The sequence below is a fragment of the Aythya fuligula genome, chromosome 10 (genome assembly GCF_009819795.1).
Source record: "Aythya fuligula isolate bAytFul2 chromosome 10, bAytFul2.pri, whole genome shotgun sequence".
In the NCBI taxonomy this organism is placed as follows: Eukaryota; Metazoa; Chordata; class Aves; order Anseriformes; family Anatidae; genus Aythya; species Aythya fuligula.
Window position 1 is genome coordinate 12488655 of NC_045568.1, and position 18101 is coordinate 12506755.

The 18101-nt window shown below is 47.8% G+C and overlaps 1 protein-coding gene across 1 annotated transcript in view; it reads left to right on the forward strand.

Moving 5' to 3' along the window:
- Positions 1 to 18101, forward strand: part of PLXNB1 (plexin B1) — a 74420-nt gene that overhangs the window by 52115 nt on the left and 4204 nt on the right. Inside the window, exons 14-37 of the mRNA XM_032193898.1 lie at positions 685 to 778; positions 1026 to 1192; positions 2241 to 2392; positions 4259 to 4364; positions 5927 to 6063; positions 6263 to 6439; positions 6626 to 6794; positions 8140 to 8382; positions 9197 to 9373; positions 9684 to 9832; positions 10207 to 10307; positions 11128 to 11345; positions 11536 to 11714; positions 12304 to 12370; positions 12805 to 12951; positions 13457 to 13634; positions 14177 to 14280; positions 14848 to 14932; positions 15664 to 15830; positions 16408 to 16568; positions 16826 to 16973; positions 17300 to 17364; positions 17452 to 17527; positions 17881 to 17955. Of these exons, the coding sequence (XP_032049789.1) occupies positions 685 to 778; positions 1026 to 1192; positions 2241 to 2392; positions 4259 to 4364; positions 5927 to 6063; positions 6263 to 6439; positions 6626 to 6794; positions 8140 to 8382; positions 9197 to 9373; positions 9684 to 9832; positions 10207 to 10307; positions 11128 to 11345; positions 11536 to 11714; positions 12304 to 12370; positions 12805 to 12951; positions 13457 to 13634; positions 14177 to 14280; positions 14848 to 14932; positions 15664 to 15830; positions 16408 to 16568; positions 16826 to 16973; positions 17300 to 17364; positions 17452 to 17527; positions 17881 to 17955 (3342 nt within the window). The remainder of the gene's footprint in view (positions 1 to 684; positions 779 to 1025; positions 1193 to 2240; positions 2393 to 4258; positions 4365 to 5926; positions 6064 to 6262; positions 6440 to 6625; positions 6795 to 8139; positions 8383 to 9196; positions 9374 to 9683; positions 9833 to 10206; positions 10308 to 11127; positions 11346 to 11535; positions 11715 to 12303; positions 12371 to 12804; positions 12952 to 13456; positions 13635 to 14176; positions 14281 to 14847; positions 14933 to 15663; positions 15831 to 16407; positions 16569 to 16825; positions 16974 to 17299; positions 17365 to 17451; positions 17528 to 17880; positions 17956 to 18101) is intronic.

The following is an 18101-nucleotide window of genomic DNA, read 5'->3' on the forward strand; positions in this document are numbered from 1 at the left end:
GTTTCTGGGTCGTGGCTTTCTCAGTGGTGGTTCTTTTGTGAAAAGAAAAATGCTATTAATGACATTTTTTCTCTTGGTGGTGAAGGATAGCCTGTGGATTGTAAGAATAACAGGTGCAATCAATCAAAACAGCAATTTACATTTCTGGATTGTGTGTAGATTTTCCATATGGCAAGATTTGCAAGCAGAGGTGGTATTTTTAGTTCGCAAACTCGTATATTCAAGGGAGAAGGAACAACATAGGCTTTTGCACACACAAGCCGTGCGGACCAATTATAATGCTACATCTTCAGCTCAGCTGAAATTGCAGAAATGCCAGCTTGAGCAGTTTTTTGAGCAGGTGGCTTGTAATTAGAAATCAGACATTTCAGAATGCATTTAGAAAGTTAGACAAGTATTGGCACGAGCACGCACTTGTTTTCAGCGTTCTTCCTGGTGAACCAATGTCAGCTGCTCTTTCTAGAGCAAAACGGTGCCTGAGTGAGCCAGCGAGGACAGGTCTGTGCTGCCACTGCCTGAGCAGTGCTGCCTCAACTGTGTTCACAGGACGCTCCATACAGGCTGTGCCTGCTAATGATCTGTGCAGGATGGGTGTTGATTTTGTTCTTTGTTTTTCCAACCTCTTCAGCTGGCTTGTTTGTGCCTCCATTAAGTCCTTTGCCTTCGTGGTCCTTGTCTTTGCAGTACAGCTACACAGCACCTCAACTCGAATTCAATGCTGTGGTGTTTGTGCAGAGGAGACGACACCTCCGAGTGGACAGTGCTGCAGATCTCCACGGTAGGAATGCAAAACTGCTTCAGCAGAGACAGCAAGTGGGATGGAAGGGAATCAAGGAATCCTCAGCTTGGGCTTTTTGCATCTGTAGTTGTCCTATCACGGGGACCAAAGCAAACATACAGCCTCAGTTCTATCAGTTCTCACAGAGAAGGGGGGTGGAGGGGTTTCTTTGTAAGACACCAAGTGCTGGAATATTCTGTGCCTTAGGGGCTGCTTTCAGATGCCTCTGAACGTTTCTCTTTTGCAGTGACTTTTTACAACTGCTCTGTGGGACACACCGATTGTAGCCGCTGCCAAACAGCTGACTCGAAGTACAACTGTGTGTGGTGTGGAGGCAGCAACCCCAGCTGCATCTTCAGGGGCTCCTGCAAAGAAGAGATAGAAGACTTGTGTCCAGCACCACTCATTCACTCTGTGAGTAACCCGCTCACCAGTGCACTGCACCTGGGGCAAGGAGGGTTGCACTCTCTGGTTGAAACCAGAGGTCTGTGAACTCCGAGTGAACAGTGCACCTCAGCAGGACATTGGCCATCAGAAGAGCAAGATAATCCTATTCTGCTCTCATCTCTTGGTGGCGTGAGGGTGCTAGATTTGTGCTGGGCTTTCACTGTACTCATAAAGACCATTGGGGAAAGATGCATTTGTATGTCATGTGAGATGAAACTGGCATGCCAGAAGGAGCTGAATCATTCAGAAGCTGGAAAGGGTCCACAAGTTGGATCCCCCAGCTGCTCTGAGCCAGAGCCTGAACCAGGTTGGCCCAACTGAGCCTGGGGTAAAGGAGGGCAAATCCTAATGATAATGGCACAGCAGGGATGTGAAAGGCATGACAGGTTACTGAGATTAATGATTTTTGTCTGTTTATTTTAAATGTCTCTTGCTAACTGCCACATGACAAGTGTCTGTAGCCATGTGTCCCTTTTGCTGTCAGCTTGTCCTCCCTCCAGTGGCACACAACGTCCATGTGCTGCATCTTGTCGTAGTTCACCTTGGATGCTGCTGAGGGACAGAGCTTTGAAGTTTGTGCAGCATGTGATTCATTGTCGTACTGATGCTGAGAGGGTAATGGTGCTTGCTGCTTCAACACCAGTAACATTTATCAGCTTGTGCATTCCCACTCTTCAGTAGAGATGCCCTGCGGAGTGGTCAGCATGGTGATGAGAAGGCAAAGCAGGGCAGTCCTTGCCTGTAGAAGTCTAGAGTGGACTCATACCCTCTGGGGAACTGCTGGCAATGGTGAGGTATAGGAAAGAAAGCTCTGATTGTGGCGTTCTTTATGGCCTTTCTTCTGAGGATGCAGCCTGGTTCTAGTCCCAGCCACCAAAGGGAATCATCAGCAATGGCCAGACCAGGCAGAATTTGCAGTGGGGCAGTTGTGAAGGGCCTGGTGCTGTAGATCAGTCACCAGGCTGAGGAGGTCTGAGGTACTGTGACACTTACACGTGCGCGGGTGTCTTTGCAGGTATACCCCCTGTCTGGACCAGTGGAAGGTGGCACTAGAATCACCATCACTGGCTCAAACCTCGGGCAGAAACATCAAGACATTGCAGAAACTGTCACTGTTGCAGGAATTCCTTGTGCCGTAGATGCTCAAGAGTATGAGATCTCTAGCAGGTAGAGTATCTGTGAACCTTCTCCCAGAGACAGGCGCTGGCTTTTCCCTTGGCTGCTGACACCAGGCTGAGATTTCGTTGCCTTTGCTGTAGCAGGTATCGAGCCTTGCCCATTCCCCAGGGAGTGCCCCCGAGTAAGGTCGCTGTCTGATTAGTTATTCCTCAGGCAGTGACCTTGGGGAGATAAGTTTCTGTACAAGGCAATGACCCAACAGTGCTGCAGTGTACTGAACACAGCTAGCCGGCTCAGGGAGTCACGGGCTCAGCTGCAGTTTTGTGGGTGTCTCTGTCACAGCTTCCTTTCAGTAATGCACAGGACATGGCTTGTTATAAGTGTCACTGCCAGGAAAATATCCTGGCCTTGTTAACGCAGGATGAGGATGGGGATGCGTGGTTGGAGGTACAGCACAATTCCTGCCTCTGCTAGAGCGGGCACACCCCAAGGTGTTTTCCTTCACTTTCTAGCCAGACCTCGACCTCCCTGAACAAATCCAGTGAAAGGACCTTCTTAGCCAGGGACTGCCAGGGGAGTCCTGCTGAGCCCTGTGCCACGCTTTGTTGGCTAGCAGGGCATGGCAGCTCGTGGTGCCTGTAAAAGTAGTGACTATGGGAAGGATGAGAAGGGGCAAGAGAGGTCCTGCTGAATCCAGCTAATGTCAGTGATAAAGAGAATTGGGTAGTTGTGTGTCTGGTCGGGGAAGGACCATACAACAAGCAAGTGTAGTCAGGTGTTTAGAGGTGTGACTGGAACAACTAGGAAGCAAAGAAAGAAATATTTGTACAGTTGGCCTATGGCAGGACAGGTAGGTGGGAGCCTTGGACAAGGGAGGCAGAGGAGCCAAGCAACCAGCAGGAGATGAGGAGAGAAGAGCAGAGCAATTGTGAGTAACCTCTCATCAGAGCTATCACAAACCCATTTTTCCATTCCATGGTAGCAGTAGCTGTAGCACCCTTCCCCTGGGAGCAAGGTAAGATCCTGCTGGGAAGTGGCCTGCTGTGTTGAGCAGTGTTGTCCTGTCTGTGCTGCTTGTTTGTCTGGATCCATCTGCTTTCTGTTTTCATCCTAGAATTAGAGCGTAATCTTTCTTGGGTGGCACTGTCTTTGTTCTGTATGTCACCTGGCATCCCAAGGTCCTAGCTTGGGACTGGCTCCCTGCCAGTCCCTTCAGATTTCTGGGCCTTTTTGGTTGGGGGCATGTAACTTTGAACTTGGAACCCACTCCTGAGCAAGGCCCAGACAAAATTAATCTCATACTGCATAGGGAATCTGGCAAAGCCTGCTGCAGAGCAAAGTTTTTCTGATAGTAAATCAGTGCTCAAACAGGGCAGCAAGGAATCCTATGTTAGAAGAATAACCTGATTTTTTTTGCATTGTCAGCATCTCCCATACCAAATTACAGCTGGAAAAGGGACAGGGAAGAATGGGTGGTGCACACAGGGAGGGCTGGCAGATCCCAGAGGCTGCTGGCTAAAGACCAGCTAGACCTACAGCTTTGAGTTTGTTTTCTGCATCAGACACAGTGCTAATGTGTGGCTTGAGGTCACTCCACATGTGTCTGATGTGATCTGGACTGTAGCAGAGTTCTTGGCCTCTTTCTGCATCTGATGTAGTGGGCTTCCTCCTGTCTGTCCCTGAAGAAGTGATCTTGGATAGGATGGGCCCGTTTGGAACTGTCCCCTGTTTTTTTCTGCTGCACCTAAACTGGCTTTTAAAGGAGTTTTTCCACGTTCAGTGGTGTATTCTGAGCATGTGATAAGGCTGAAAGAGAAGGGAGCTGTGGTTGCTAGGTGGTTTTAGAACACGATGCAAAGGATACAGCTCGTTTTCTCTTCCGTGCTGTGACGCTGTTCTTGGATTGTCCTGCAGTATCGTCTGTGTCACTGGCGGGAGCTGGACGGAGAGATTTGGGCACGTGGTGGTGGAAGTGCCTGGAGGAGGACGTGGAGTCTCTGGGCATATTTTCACCTATCAGGTAATGTGGCTATTGCTTCTTTTATACCTCTCCCTATTCTTCCAGTATTTCTGCTGAAGAGCTGCCAATTGCATGAACTTACGGCTCTCTATCAGAAACTTGGTGCTGTTGTTTTTATCCAATTTATCTGGTCTTTTAGTTCTGTTTTCTTTGTTTTCCTTCCCTGTTGTTAAGATTATAAGAACAGATGTATTGGATTGTATGAAGGTTTCCATAGTCTAGTGAGGTTTTTTTGTTTGTTTGTTTTTTTGATGGTGGCAATGTAAATGTTTAAAGAGGAAAAATACTAAGTACTTCTCTGATTTGGAGATTTTCATTGGTGACTGTTAAGACTTGTAACCTTCCTTTTATTAATTTGCAAATTGCTGCTTGAAAAGTTCTTACTTCTGACCTTCAGCAGCTGGTGGCAGTAAGTCCAGTGTATGTAGAAGCTTCCTATTATTTTTAAACACCTTTCTGATAAATTATCGATATCTTAAAATGCAGCAAGTATGAAATATTTAAGTAATTTTAAGTTAGTTACTCACATTTCAACCTTGCTGTACAACTTACAGTTGTATTAGCCAAGTTGCATGTCTCACATTTCCCCTGGGAAGAGGAAGGATGTCTGAAAAGTCTTAAGCTATTACATTTTGCTGTATAAAACCATTTTGTATATTGGATTGTGCTTGTTATTGCTCTTTGCTTTGCTTTTCTTATCACCATTTGAGGCAGGGTGATTAGAACTGCATACTTACATTCAAGATGTGAGTGCAACAAGAATTTGTACTATCATATATATATATATATATTTAATTCTCAATTCCCTTCCCAGGAATTCATAAGGCTTGGTGTGTTTTTATTGGGATCTGTGCTTATAGAGTTGTTATAGGCACTAAAGCACTCCTGAATGGGTTATTTCAAAGCTCACAACTGGGCTGGCTTCGTTGTTGTAGTGTGTCTGCTCCTTCTCATTTTATGTATCTTGCTTTTCATTTATCATCTGTCAGTAGCGACTTACTTGCGCCACTCTGTTGCCTGGTTCCTCTATTTTTTTCTGCACCACCTGGGACTAAGTCATCGTTAGTGTGAATAATTTATCAAATTTCATTTCTCCTTTCCAGGTGACCTAACAGCATGCTTAGCAGCTCAAGCCTTAAGACAAATTCTTAAGGCTCCCTGCTGGTAATCTCTTCATCTACTAGACAAACAGACAATTTATTTGCTGCCTTGTATTTCCTAACTTGAGTTATTAATCCAGTTACTGATCTGAACAATCCCTTTGAACTGTTAATCCTAGGGTTTGTGTGTGAGACTCACAGCTCTGCTGTCTGCAGCATCTGTCTGCCTCTTGCATTGTGGAAAGACAAGTCCCTGATTCGCATTTCTTGCTAGTGTGGTTGATCCCTCCTCTCCTGGTGCCATTCCGTAGCAAGGCAGCAGCTGGAGCCTAGCTGAGGACTGTATGTGATTGGGAATCTGTAGCTTGTGTTTTCAGAGCACTGGAGATCACTGCGACTTTCTTTCCTTGCCTTATTTTGCGAGGGTCTTGTCACTCATCTCTTTTTCTTTTTTTGTTCTAGAACCCGGAGCTGAAATCCATTGTTCCAACTCAGGGCCCTAAAGCAGGAGGAACATGCCTCACCCTTCTGGGCTCAAAGCTGCTGACTGGACATCCTAGTGAGATCAGTGTCCTGCTTGGAGACCTCCCCTGCCGCATGTAAGATCAGAGCCTGCCCATGTGCTGGCTGTGCACTGCCCTGAGTTTACCCCAGAGCCCTGCAGGGTTTTCAGCATTAAATTTAGGAAAATATGGGAACAGGTTCACAGGCTGTCAGCAAAGAGCAAGGCATAGTACTATAGAGCCTTTCTCTGCAGTGGCTGTATTAATCCTTTGTTCTCTTTCTTGTCTCTCCAAGCCTCTCTGAGATGACAGAGGATCAGCTGGCGTGTCAGACAAGTCCCAGCAACGTGTCTGCAGAGCTACCAGTCACTATCAAGTATGGGGACCAGGAGCGGAGGCTGGAAGGATCCCTCTTCAGATATACTCTGGATCCCAACATCACTTTTGCAGAGCCACCTAAAAGCTTTCTCAGGTACAAAGACCGAGGGCTTGTGCCTTCCCTGAGGCTGTGTGCCACGGCAGGCAGGTGCTACAGCACCAGTGGCATCTGTTTGTTGTGCTGCACTCTGGAAAAAGCCAGGCATAAACAGAAAGGTGGGAGCATGGGACAGAGCTAATGAATAATAGGTGCGTGAGATTGCCTGCTTTTTTCTTCCAGTGGAGGGAGAGTGCTCAGAGTTCACGGATACAACTTGGATGTTGTACAGAAACCGAAGATTCGTGTTACAGTCTCTCCATCTGAACGCCGGCGCCGAGGAGTGGGGCGATGGCGCAGAATAATCCCAGACACCGAGTGCCCTGAGGGTGCTCTGTGCAGCATCCAGCAGGTAGCGTGGCAAAGTGCTCAATGGAGCTGAGGGTTCATGAGGGCTGCTGCATTGTGCTGCAAAGGTGGACTTTCTGTCCATAGGGCTTCTGGATCCCTTGCTGTTATCTGCTCAGTTCCCACTAACTAACAGTCTTGGCCACACGGAAGTGATCTCTGCCAGACTGAAAGGTTAAGCATTTTCACAGATGTTTGCATGAGTTGGGTTTGCCTCTGCTCAAAGATGTGCAGGGCTTGTGATAGGAGACAAGCAGCAGAGCAGCAGTGTGGAGATAAAGAAATCTGCAGCTGAGCCAGAGCTTGTGTGGCTCAGCGTGTCCGTGCTCCAGACTTTCTTTTTGCATAGTTCAGGTCTGTCTTTAGAGCTCCTGGGCTCTTTCACTCTGAGCTATAAAACCAGGCAGAGTTCGGTGAAATGACCAATTCCACCAACGTTTTTCTGTTCTCCAGATGTCAGTGTCCTCAGATGAGTCACTGCTTAGGTCTTGATCTGACCATCAATACTGCAGAGCTTGCAGCAGAATTTGCAGAGTTAGGGGGGATTTGGTAGCTGAAATACAACAAGGGTTTGCATTCATAGTGCAAACAACGGAGGGCTTCCTGTTGATAAACTTGGAGGCCTTGTCTTTGTTTTTTAATCTCCCAGTGTGCTGAGAAGTAATCATCTGACATTTCATCTGGTATTCTGAGAGAGATGGTGAGGATGATGCTCTTCATATTCTTATGCATATATGAAAACTGCGCTAACTATGTAGGACTTTTTTCTATGTTAAGTCCCTTCCAGGTTTCTGTCCTACAGATATGGAGCTGAATATGCTCCCAAAGGACATGTACTACTAAAGGCTGTTTTTCCCAATATTCTTAGGAAGGCATTTGTGGCTGTGAATTCCTCTGGGGGAGAGAAAAATGGCTAATGTTCTCATCACATGTATAAAACATATGTAATCCTACAAGGGACACTTCTTTCACAGAAACATTCAGGTTAGGAAGTCTGCAGTGCCTTGAAGGTCTTTGGTCCCCTTCTGTCAGAGCAAGGAGATCTAAAGCTGATGCTGCTCCAGATTTTGCTGCTGTGGGAGCGTTGGAGCTGATTTCCACTGCTGAAACCTAGGTACTTGCAGCAAAATCAGTGCTCTGAAGACTTTCGTTAGAGGAACATGGGGAATTCCTCAGATCTTAGGTTTTTCTCTCTACAATTAGCAGAGCTTTTCTGGCATTGCTCCAGGTAAGAGGAGCACAGACTCACCCCAGATTATGCAGGGTTTGAAAGCATTGCAGAGCTGCAAGGGAAGTCTTTAGTGTTTCACTGCTAATGCTTTTTTTATTTTCCCCCCTTTGGCATTTAGTTTGAAGAACCGTGTCTTGTTAACTCCTCCTACCTCATCCTGTGCAAGACTCCAGCCATTAACCTGCTATTACGGAGTGTCCACATCAAACTGGAATTTATTCTGGATAATTTAAGCTTCGATTTCAACTCATTGCATCCCATGCCCTTCTCTTATGAAGTCAACCCCATCCTCAAGCCACTGAATGCTGAAGACCCTGCCAAACCATATCGTCACAAGCCAGGAAGCGTCATCTCTGTGGAGGTAACACAAGAACTATCTAGAAATAACATATGCTGTACAAAGTTGTTGCTAACCTGAGGCTGTTTTAAATTGGCAACATGCAGCTTCTGAGATTTTAAAGCATTTGACAGGCTTGCAGCCTGTCACAGCACATCTGCTTTGGCCTCTGAGAAATGGCACATTAGAGGAGGAAAAAGGAGTGCATCAAAAAAGCCTCTTGAGACCATAAATCATTTAGGGTTTCATAGGGCTCATGGAAACTTACATAGTTACTTTATTTTTGTCCTAATGTGAATTAACACTATTTGTGTATGAGGTATTAGTACCAAAAAAGCACCAATACATTCTATTCTCAGCTGCCATTTTTTCATGACATCTAAAGATTCTTCTATAAGTAACTTAAGAGTAAAAAAAAAAAAATAGGAAGAGGAAAAAAAAAAAGAAAAACAACGAACAGGTGGAAATAGGAAAATCATTGCTTAAAGAGGACGCAAAAGGGCAGAGTGGCAAATGTTTGTATTTTTTTTATATATATGTGAGGAAAAGGCACTTTGATATTTCTCTTCCATAGAAAGGTACTCTCTAGTCCAGTAGCAGTTAAGAAAGGTAGTTTCTGCAGCTGGAGACGTGCGCTTTCTCCACTCAATCTTTTCGATCACAGAGTGAAGACTGTTTGGCTTACAAAATTAACTTGTGCTGCCAATTCAGATGGGAGCCCAGTCAGGGAAGAAGAAAAGCTCCTCTCATCCTATGGTACTCCGTCTTCCCTGGAGCCATGGACAATACAGAGATGCTTCTTAGCTCAATTTAATGCCCTGTTCCACCTCTGTTCCAGGGGGAAAATCTAGATTTGGCCATTTCCAAGGATGAAGTTATGGCCATGATTGGGGAAGGAATCTGCGTGGTGAAGACACTAACGAGGAATCATCTCTACTGTGAGCCTCCTTCTGAGCAGCCAGCTCCGCGGCACCGCACAAAGCGGGAGGGCACCGACTTGCTCCCAGAGTTCACGGTAGGGAATCAGCAAGAAATCATGTCGTTAGTGGGTGCACAAGCAAGAAGGTAGTGATGGAAGGAGTGAGTGGGACGGGAAGTAAGAGAGGGGCAGAAATGGTGGCAAGGAGCTGCTTTTATTCTCAACTCTACCCTTAACTGCCAAACAGTGCCTGGAACAAACAGCACAGCTGGATTCAGGAGCTGTGCCATGGGATGTAGCCTTACTAGAGAGCTGTGTGCCACCTCTGCTTGTTCTGCAGAAGCTGTGTGTCTTTGCTTTTTGTTGCTGCACTGAGCTTACATCACAGCACCTGCTTTCGCTCCAGGTACAAATGGGAAACCTGAACTTCCTCCTGGGCCGAGTGCAGTATGACACAGAAAGCCAGCTCACCTTCCCACTGGAGGCACAGATTGGTTTGGGTGTTGGTGCGTCCTTTGTGGCACTCGTCGTTCTGGTCATTGTCTTCATATACAGGTGAGAGGCTGTGGCATTGTATGGGAGCTTTAACTTCTCTATGTCATTCAGTGGATGTGGTCAAGCCTGTATATTCTGGGCCTAAGCAAAGTCCTAGTTTACTTTTATTTTGTGACAAATTCTGAGCCCCTTACGTTGTTGGACGTGTGAGGCGTAGGGATGGTGTGCCTGCTCGTCACAGCCTGCGTTGTGATTCATTCAGAGCACTCACCTAATGGGTGCTCCAAGGGACAGATGTAGTTACAGGACACAGTTTGGTGTCCTTTAAAGGTGGTGTTCAGTAGAAATCACCTCAACAGCATTGCCCTGGAGTCCTTGGCAGCAACGCAACAGCTGGCTAAGACCACTGGGAATAATTCTATTTCTTACTACAGGAGGAAGAGCAAACAGGCTCTGAGGGATTACAAGAAAGTTCAAATCCAGCTGGAAAATCTAGAAACAAGCGTTCGGGACAGATGCAAAAAGGAATTCACAGGTTAGTCACAGAGCTCCTACATTCCTGCAGCTTCAGGAAAGTTTGAAGAACCACACAGAGCCCTACCATTCTTTTCATTCCTGCATACTCGTTTGGGTAGCTCAGGACAGGCAATAGCTTTAGCCTGTGCTAGTGCGTTGAAACATACAGCCAAATCTGTGTATTTCATTCTTCTCTTTAATTCAGAGCACAGTGATCTATACAGACCCCTCTGATTCTCCAGTCCATCCTCCAGACTCAGATGAAGAGCTAAAGGTCAAGACAGCGCACTTGGAGAGACCTTAAGTACAGCTAGCCCAGTCTGTGTGTAGAGCAAGTTGAGTTACACCCCGTATCTTGAGTCTGCAAACCTTGAACTTCAGCTGCCTACAGCTGTGAGCCCTTGTGTGGGGCATTTAGGGCTCTAAAATTTGTGCAAGCTACTCAGCCTGTGATCTCTAACTAATGGGGGAAGCAGTGAGGAGCAGGAGATCCCTGGTACTTTGTGTGTAGATAATGCCGTAACCACAAATCTGTGCTGAACAGTGGCTTCCTTTTTATGGCTGGCTTCCTTTTAAAGCTGGAAGCCAGACCCTAACTGTAAATGAGAATAATCACCAAATTCACCTGCTGATTCCCAATGCAGTTTCTCCCAGCACATAGTCTAGTGGTAAATATTCTCGCAATGGGACCCCAATGTGACTCTTCCTGACAGGAAACATCATTCCTCATCTTCAGTCCCATCCTGCTGGCCCTAGTTCCTGCCTGCACTCACCTCATGCTCTGTACCATCGCTTGTGTGATCATGCGGTCAACATCACGGGCATTTCCTTTCCCCCAGACCTGATGACTGAGATGATGGACCTCACAAGCGACCTCGTGGGCACAGGCATCCCCTTCTTGGACTACAAGTCCTATGCGGAGCGCATTTTCTTCCCGGGCCACCGTGAGTCACCATTGCAAAGGGACCTGGACATCCCCGAGTGCCGGCGGCAAACAGTGGAGCAGGGCTTGGTCCAGCTCTCCAACCTGCTCAACAGCAAGCTCTTCCTCACCAAGGTAAGGTCCCTCTTTCTGCTTGCAGAATGTAATGGGGTCTGGGCCATATTGCTGGCAGGAAGAGGGCAGTGCTCATTAAAGTTCCTTCCTGATCAGCCCCCCCTGCAGCACCACTGCTTGCAGGAGCCGTTAGGTGGGACTGCCTTGTTTTCAGGGGGTTCACGCACTGCCTTGTCTCTCTCTCCACCAGTTCATTCACACTCTGGAAATCCAACGTACTTTCTCTCCGAGAGACCGGGCCTATGTGGCATCTCTGCTCACCGTGTCACTGCATGGGAAGCTGGAGTACTTCACTGACATCCTCAAAACACTCCTGAATGACCTTGTGGAGCAGTATGTGGCCAAGAACCCCAAGCTGATGCTGCGGAGGTGAGCGAGCCAGACATGGTGCCAGTGTTAGCTACACCAGGGGACAGAGCCTTTCTGTCCAGCTAGCAAGCTCTGAGAAAGCTCTGAGGCTGAAGTTACCCACCACAAATTCTTTTCTTCATCTGTTCTTCCGAAGCTGCTGTATGTTAGCTTTCTCTTTGTGCTCGTGTACTGCAGCTCAGTCAGATCTGCTGTTTAGAGGTCTCTGGGACTCCCAATACTGCCATGTTTGGAACCTAAATTGAAATATCTCCTGTGTTTGGATCCCCATTAGCCTCCTGTCCATTGTATCCTTCTAATCTGTACAAATTTCTCTTGTTTTGAGACCTGACAGAGGCTATCATCTATCTCCTTTGTCTTTTCTGTCATTTGGTGCCTCCTTCAGGCTGAAAAGTGCTTCAAATAAGAAGTAGGATCAAGAGCATTAACCTGACTGGTCCCTAAAGTATTTTTTTTCCTTTTCCTTCCTCCCTTGATCCTGTATATCATTTAGCATGCTCTTTTGTCACCTTTTGTCAAAAGGAACAATCTTTATCTCCAGTTTCCTCCCTGCTGTGCACTGTGTGACCAACCTCATACTCTCTTTCAGGACGGAAACAGTGGTAGAGAAGCTGTTAACCAACTGGATGTCCATCTGCCTGTATGCATTTGTGAGGGTGAGTTCTTTGTCTCTTTGTAAAGGGACCAAAAGAGGGGAGGCAGCCACAGCTCTGCTTTGTGCCTCACTCTTAGCTGGAACGGTGCTGGAGCCATCCTGTATTTCAGGGAAGAGAGATGCTTAAATCAGCATCAATGCCACTCCCTGTTTCCAGGGAGGGGGTAGCAAGGAGAATGTCCCTCTGATTAGTGGCATGGAGACGGTGATGCTGTGGTCTTGTGCATCCAGCTGGTCTTTAGCCCCTGCAATTTCCCTGTGCTTGGAGCAGGAGCTGTTGGCAGACTTTGCCTGCCTGCAGTGGTTTAACTGGTGTGTCACTGGTGTCCTCCGTCCTGCTCTTCTGCTTGGTGTCCGTGTTTCTAAGCTGTTGGGTTCTGCTGGGAAGAGCCTGATGAATTTCTGTCAGGTGAAACTCCTTCCTTTCTGTGCCAGGACTCTGTTGGGGAGCCCCTTTACATGCTGTTCCGAGGAATCAAACACCAGGTGGACAAGGGCCCCGTTGACTGGGTGACAGGGAAAGCCAAATATACCCTGAATGACAACCGGCTTCTGAGAGAGGACCTGGAGTACCGGACTCTGGTAAGCACCAAATCTTTTGTCCCCTCTGGGCTCTCTGGTGTGGCAGAGTTTAATGTCCTCCTATTTAAGTCAGAAGTACAACGTCCTGCACAATGTCCTCCCCTTTAAGGCAGAAGCATGACCTCCTAGGAGCCAGCTTTGTCCCAGCAGCATAACTCAGCAGTAGCTGAGCAAGAGCCCTGCTAAATCAGCCCTAGGCTGCTGGGAGCCATCACCACGGTAATTTGATGTATGTTCCATGCTCTGTGTCTAGAAATAAGGGGATGAAATTGCTGATGGCACATGGAAGCCTAGAGCTCCCTAGAGCTGTTAAACCGACTTCCAGCTCTCAAGGGAAGGCTGGGAACATGGTGTTTAACAACCTGTGGCATTTTGTTTTCTGAAACTCCTCCAGTGAAAGAGCTAGCTGTTAACGTGCTTTAATGCCAGGCATCAAAGGTGTAAATGTGTCACGTTATGAGTAGCAGCCTTATGAGGAGCTGTGACCTTTTCTTTTGTTCCGCAGACTTTAAACGCTTTGACACAAGCAGGAGTTGCTGCAGGAGGGGCAGAGGACTCCCAAGGGATTTCTGCAAAAGTGCTAGACTGTGACACCATAACACAGGTGAAGGAGAAAATCCTAGACCAGATCTATAAAGGGACACCGTACTGTCACCGACCAGACCCAGACACCCTGGACCTTGGTGAGCAGAATGTCTTGGTGCCAAAACTCAGTGAGGAAGTGGAGGAGAGTGGTCATTTGCTATCTGTGCACAGCACAATTTTCTGCTGAGCATGCAGCGGCCCTGCCCAGTGATCTTGCACTCTGGCTGGACCCAACAGGGCACGATGCAGGAAAGACTAAAAGCAAGAGGTGTAGGGAGGGGAAGGAAGCAAGTCCAGCCCCTTTGATTTCATGGTGCTTGGTGTTCTTTGCCATCTGGCCCATGGCAATGGTTTGGGTAAGGGGACAGAGGGAAAAGAAAAAAAAAAAAAAAAAGAAAAAAAAAAAGCATGGAGAAGGTATGGGAAAGAAAGATAATTTCAGTGAAGAGTTGCTACAGTCATGAACTGGCTCTTCCTGCTGGTGGAGTCAATGGTAGCACCTGAATAGTGTCTGTCAGGGAAGGTTTTGTCCCTTTCCTGGCTTAGAGTTTCACTTGTTTAGGCTGAAGCACAGTAGATTTCAGAGATGCTTCTGCTTAACTTGTTTGTTTGTTTGTTACCTGTGTTTTGATGACTGTAGAGTGGAGATCAGGGCTGGCGGGTCATCTCATTCTGTCCGATGAGGATGTGACATCTGTTGTTCAAGGAACTTGGAAACGCCTGAACACTCTTCAGCATTACAAGGTCGGAACTGAGCCTACCATTGCCTTGTCTCCCCTTTCATCTTCTATACACTGGTACACTCCATTTGTGGCTCTGGCTCCTCATGGATTACTGTAAAAACAGCAGAGCTTTCTTGCAGCAGCATATTCAAATTAAGTCAGTGCTGTGTCCTGCACCGTGACTTCTCAAGCAGCAAAGCCCCCTCCTGTTCCAGTTCAAATCAGTTAGTAGGTGACACTGCACTGATCCGTGTAGTTTTTAGGACTGGAAAGAGTTTGGGTTTTTAACTGTCTTGCACCCGTGTGTCATACCGTGCACCAGTATGTCACAGCTCGCTGCAACGCGTTCTGGATGTGAATGACACCAATCCCAGGGCATTACCGTTCTTATAATGTTCTGTACAGCAGTTTTTCAATCTGTACAAACAAGATTCACCCACCATCGGGACAGATAGTGACAGTGCCCTGAGATCCCTATTTCTAGCAGTGGTACAGCGTGTTCAGTTTGTTTTGCTGTACAAGCACTTGCCTGTGGTGCTGATGAGAGATGTGCTGTTTGTTCTGAATGTTGATTTTTGCTTGTGTGCAGGTGCCTGATGGAGCAACAGTCGCACTGGTCCCTCGCCTGACCAAGCACATCCATAGAGAGAATCAGGATTACATCCCAGGAGAGAGTGAGTTTGATGTCCCCTTCTTAGGAAATGATTTCACAGCACCTGTCAAGTGGGTGGGACAAGACTTACTATAGCCCTAGCTTTATGCTGCTATGGAAGACTGATATGTGATTTGAACCCTCGTAGGATTGTGAGGAAACAGGAAGTCTGGGCAGGAAAAATGAAGGAAAAACAATAGAGTACATAAGCAGAGGAAAGGCAGGCTAGACATGAAAATGCAGGATAAATAGAATTCTGTAGTACTGGCTGTAGTGCTGGGCACAGTCCACAGCTTGTAGGAATCTTCAATAATTTTGTGAGTTGAGCATGGCCTGAGGGTGGTGATGGGACCCCAGCCAATCACCTCCCTGCCTTGCATAGCGTACAGCCCCACGGTTACTCCTGTAATGCAAGGGACAGGAGCCCCAGCTTGCACTTACTGGCTTTACACTGGATGTGAAAACAATTTCCTTGGCAAAGGGGAGGTGCAGACCTGGAACAGGCCACCACGGGTTGGGGATCTCTGTGTGGGAAGTTCCCAAGACTTTGAAGGCTTTGAGTGGACAAAAGCAACCTGATGCAGTGCTAGCAATAGCTGTACCCTGCACAGGAGGCTGGGTGGAGGCCTCCAGTGGTTCCTTCCCATCGGAGTACCCATCATACTGGGAATCTGCTTTCTTCCTTGAGCGTAACCTGGCCAAGTTCCACTGTGAGAGGGCTGACGCTTGTCTCTTAATAACTGTTCCATTTAGAAACACCAATGCTGGAGGATGCAGATGAAGGTGGGATAAAACTTTGGCACCTGGTAAAACCAACAGAAGAGCCAGAGCTTCCCAAGCATCGCCGTGGGAGCTTAAGAGATCGGGAGCGAGCCAAGGCAATCCCGGAGATCTACCTTACACGTCTGCTCTCTATGAAGGTGAGAAGCACAGATTGCGTTGGGCTTGGGACCTTGCCTTCTTCTATATCCCCCTGACAGATTACAGGGATGTGTGTGAAGACCAGGAGCCCCTTATGGGCTGGGTTGGTGCATGTGCTGGTTGGTTCCAGCTGGGTTCCTCAAGGGACAGCCCGGACACTTTGCCAGGCATTGCCTGTGTTCTGACCCCAAACTTCTCTTGCTGCTGAGCAAACCCCTTCTCCTTGTTCCTGCCTGGCTGAACGCAGCTGTTGGCAGTCAGCAGTCCCCCTCCGCTGGTCAGTCTCTACAGTGCAGTTCCATCCCTTCATGTCGCAGGCTCTCTCTCCTCTGGCCCTAAGTCTGTCTGACTCCCCTCTGTGTTTTGATTGTTAATGAGCTTTCCCCTGGCCTCTCATCCAGAAGCTTCTGGGGTCTCATTTCCCCATTGCTGCTGCTGCTCCTGCAGTGGATGTGAGGTAGCTTGGGACCAGCGAGAGGAGGTCACTGAGCAGAAGAGGATAACCACTCATCGTGAGGCCTGGGCTCTCCGTGTTCCTCTGGCTGTGCTGACTCTGTCCTGCTTGGTTCTCCACAGGGCACCCTGCAGAAGTTTGTGGATGACTTGTTCCAGGTGATCCTCAGTACCAACCGCCCCGTCCCTCTGGCGGTCAAGTACTTCTTTGACCTGTTGGACGAGCAGGCGATGCACTACGGGATTGCAGATCCTGAGACCATCCATATCTGGAAGACAAACAGGTACGGTGCTCTGTGAGCCCCGAGGGAGGCACTGCTAATCTGGTTGGAGCTGCCCCTTGCGGAGAGAGCCACCTTTGTCTGCTGAGGAGCAGCAAAATGGGAGTGCAAGGCAGCAAAGCACAGTGGAAAGCTGGTTTTGCTGAGAGGGTGAAGCTGGGAGGGGACAAGTATGACCAGTAGCATGTGCAGAATATCCTCCAGCACCACACAGCTGCCTTCTTTGCTGATAAGCTGTCACGCTTCCATCTTCTCTGCAGCCTGCCCCTGCGGTTCTGGATCAACATCATCAAGAACCCCCAGTTTGTTTTTGATGTGCAGACGTCAGATAACGTCGATGCTGTGCTTCTGGTCATCGCACAGACCTTCATGGACTCCTGTACGATTGCTGACCATAAGCTAGGACGGGTAAGTGTGGAGGTAGAAGCATGCAGCTGGCACAGGCAGTCTGAGCAGCACTGACACAAGAAAGCAGTCGTGTCTGCGTGGTTGCACTGAGACAGCCCACCAGGCCCACTCCTTGCTCTCACGTGCCAGGGGTCCCTTCACGAATCCACAGTCCCTCAGGCTGTGTTACTAGGGAGGGATCCAGTATTTCAAGTGCCCTCCATGCACAGGGCAAAAGTTCCCAACGTGAGCAAATAACAGAGAATGGGATGGGGTCACCTGCTAAGGTTAGCTCGCAGCGTGATGAAGGAGCTTTGTGTAATCAATTCTGGTTTTGGATGTTCAAGGACTCTCCAATCAATAAGCTGCTCTATGCCCGGGACATTCCTCGCTACAAGCAAATGGTGGAAAGGTAAGGAACAAGTGGGGGAGTTGTAGTTTAAGCAGTAAGGAGGAGGCTGGGAGGAATGTGAGGGTAACTGCTTGTGTCCCACTGTAGGTATTATGCGGACATCCGTCAGACCATCTCTGCCAGTGACCAGGAGATGAACTCTGCCCTGGCTGAGCTATCACGGGTAAATAAAGTTATTTATTTCGGAAATCACCCTGGCCCCTCATCAGTGCATCAAATAGAAAGTTAGTAATGCAGAGCTCAGATATTCCAGCTGTGTGCAGAAATACTGATTGCTCCCAGTGGCCGCTCTGCTTCATGGCACCACTGAACAGAAAAGTGCAGTCAAGGCTTCGGGGCAGGGAGTACGTGTGGTTTTTTTCCTTTGCTACGAACCACTGGTGAATTCCCTTTCCTGTTGCTTTGTGCTGGGTTTAGTGACTCCGGCACATTTCCTAATGAGTTATGAGGACGTGGAATTTGGAAGAACAATTGTTAGGTGTCTCACAGCTTTATCTGACTTCCTCTCTTATTCAGAATTACTCAGGTGACCTCAATTCCCTGGTGGCTCTGCATGAATTGTACAAATACATCAATAAGTACTATGACCAGGTGAGTGCGTTCCCAGGCAGGTATGAACACGACCTCCTCCTTTTCCTGTCCAATCAAAAACACCCCCGAAAAATTAATAATTAAGAGCAAGCAGATCATTTACAATGCTGTGTATTGTTTCATTGGCATGTATAACTTCCATGTCA